Here is a 760-nt window from a genome sequence, read left to right as displayed (position 1 = left end):
TGACGGTGCCATGCATTGACTGAGGGAGACTGGGACCTGGGGCTAGTGGGCCCACATGCAGAAAAATAGGACTCTGAACAAGCGAGTGTGCTCCAGAAAGGGGCTCGTGCCTGTGGCCCTGACCCCTACCACTGACATCCCTGACCCCCAGCATGAGCCGGGCCCCCTGGAGGGGAGGGGAATGCCAGGGCATGAGCCTCTGCTGCTCCAGAGGTGCTCTCCACGAGATGCACATTTGCCCTGGAGCTTTTTGCTCTCCAAATTACCCAGCCTGGGTACCACTAGGAGCCGAGGCTTCTCGCAGCTGGGGTCCCCACAATTTGGGCTACAGGCTGCTCTCCTCCCAGCCAGTTCCTCCCCACTAAGCAAAGAGCTTCCAAGATGTTGGGCTGCACCAGGGGAGAGCAGATGAAACGTCAGCCCCTGCTCCGGTGGGATCCCACCCGAGAGCCCCCCCAGGCCGTGGGCAGGGCAGCCTTGGCACGGCCGGCCGTGCTGGGAAGCTGCAGGACGCCACCGCCTCCTGCCCTGGGCACACTCTGTTGGAGCAGAGTCCTACCTTGTCCCCAGTGCCACTGGCATGCAGCAAGGTGTTAGTCTGGGTTTTGCTCTGGAGAGGCAGGAGCGAGGTTACGTTGTGGACAGGGGGTTTATTCCATTAAAGCGGGAGGAAACGCGGCGGCAAATAAAGCGGCGGCTGCTGCAAGGGACATGGGAAGAAGCACATACCTGGAAGTCAGAGGCATGCTCCTTCTGCAGC

General features: G+C 61.2%; 1 protein-coding gene across 1 annotated transcript in view; it reads right to left on the bottom strand.

Annotated features, from left to right (window-relative positions):
- Nucleotides 1–760, bottom strand: part of SOGA1 (suppressor of glucose, autophagy associated 1) — a gene marked incomplete at both ends in the record, with an annotated part of 11,275 nt that overhangs the window by 1,899 nt on the left and 8,616 nt on the right. The window contains one exon of the mRNA XM_009878553.1: nt 560–610. Within this exon, the coding sequence (XP_009876855.1) occupies nt 560–610 (51 nt within the window). The remainder of the gene's footprint in view (nt 1–559; nt 611–760) is intronic.

The sequence above is a fragment of the Apaloderma vittatum genome, unplaced genomic scaffold (genome assembly GCF_000703405.1).
Source record: "Apaloderma vittatum isolate BGI_N311 unplaced genomic scaffold, ASM70340v1 scaffold18351, whole genome shotgun sequence".
Lineage (NCBI taxonomy): Eukaryota > Metazoa > Chordata > Aves > Trogoniformes > Trogonidae > Apaloderma > Apaloderma vittatum.
The sequence above is the reverse complement of the archived record's forward strand: the minus strand, read 5'-3'. Positions and strand labels throughout refer to the sequence as shown.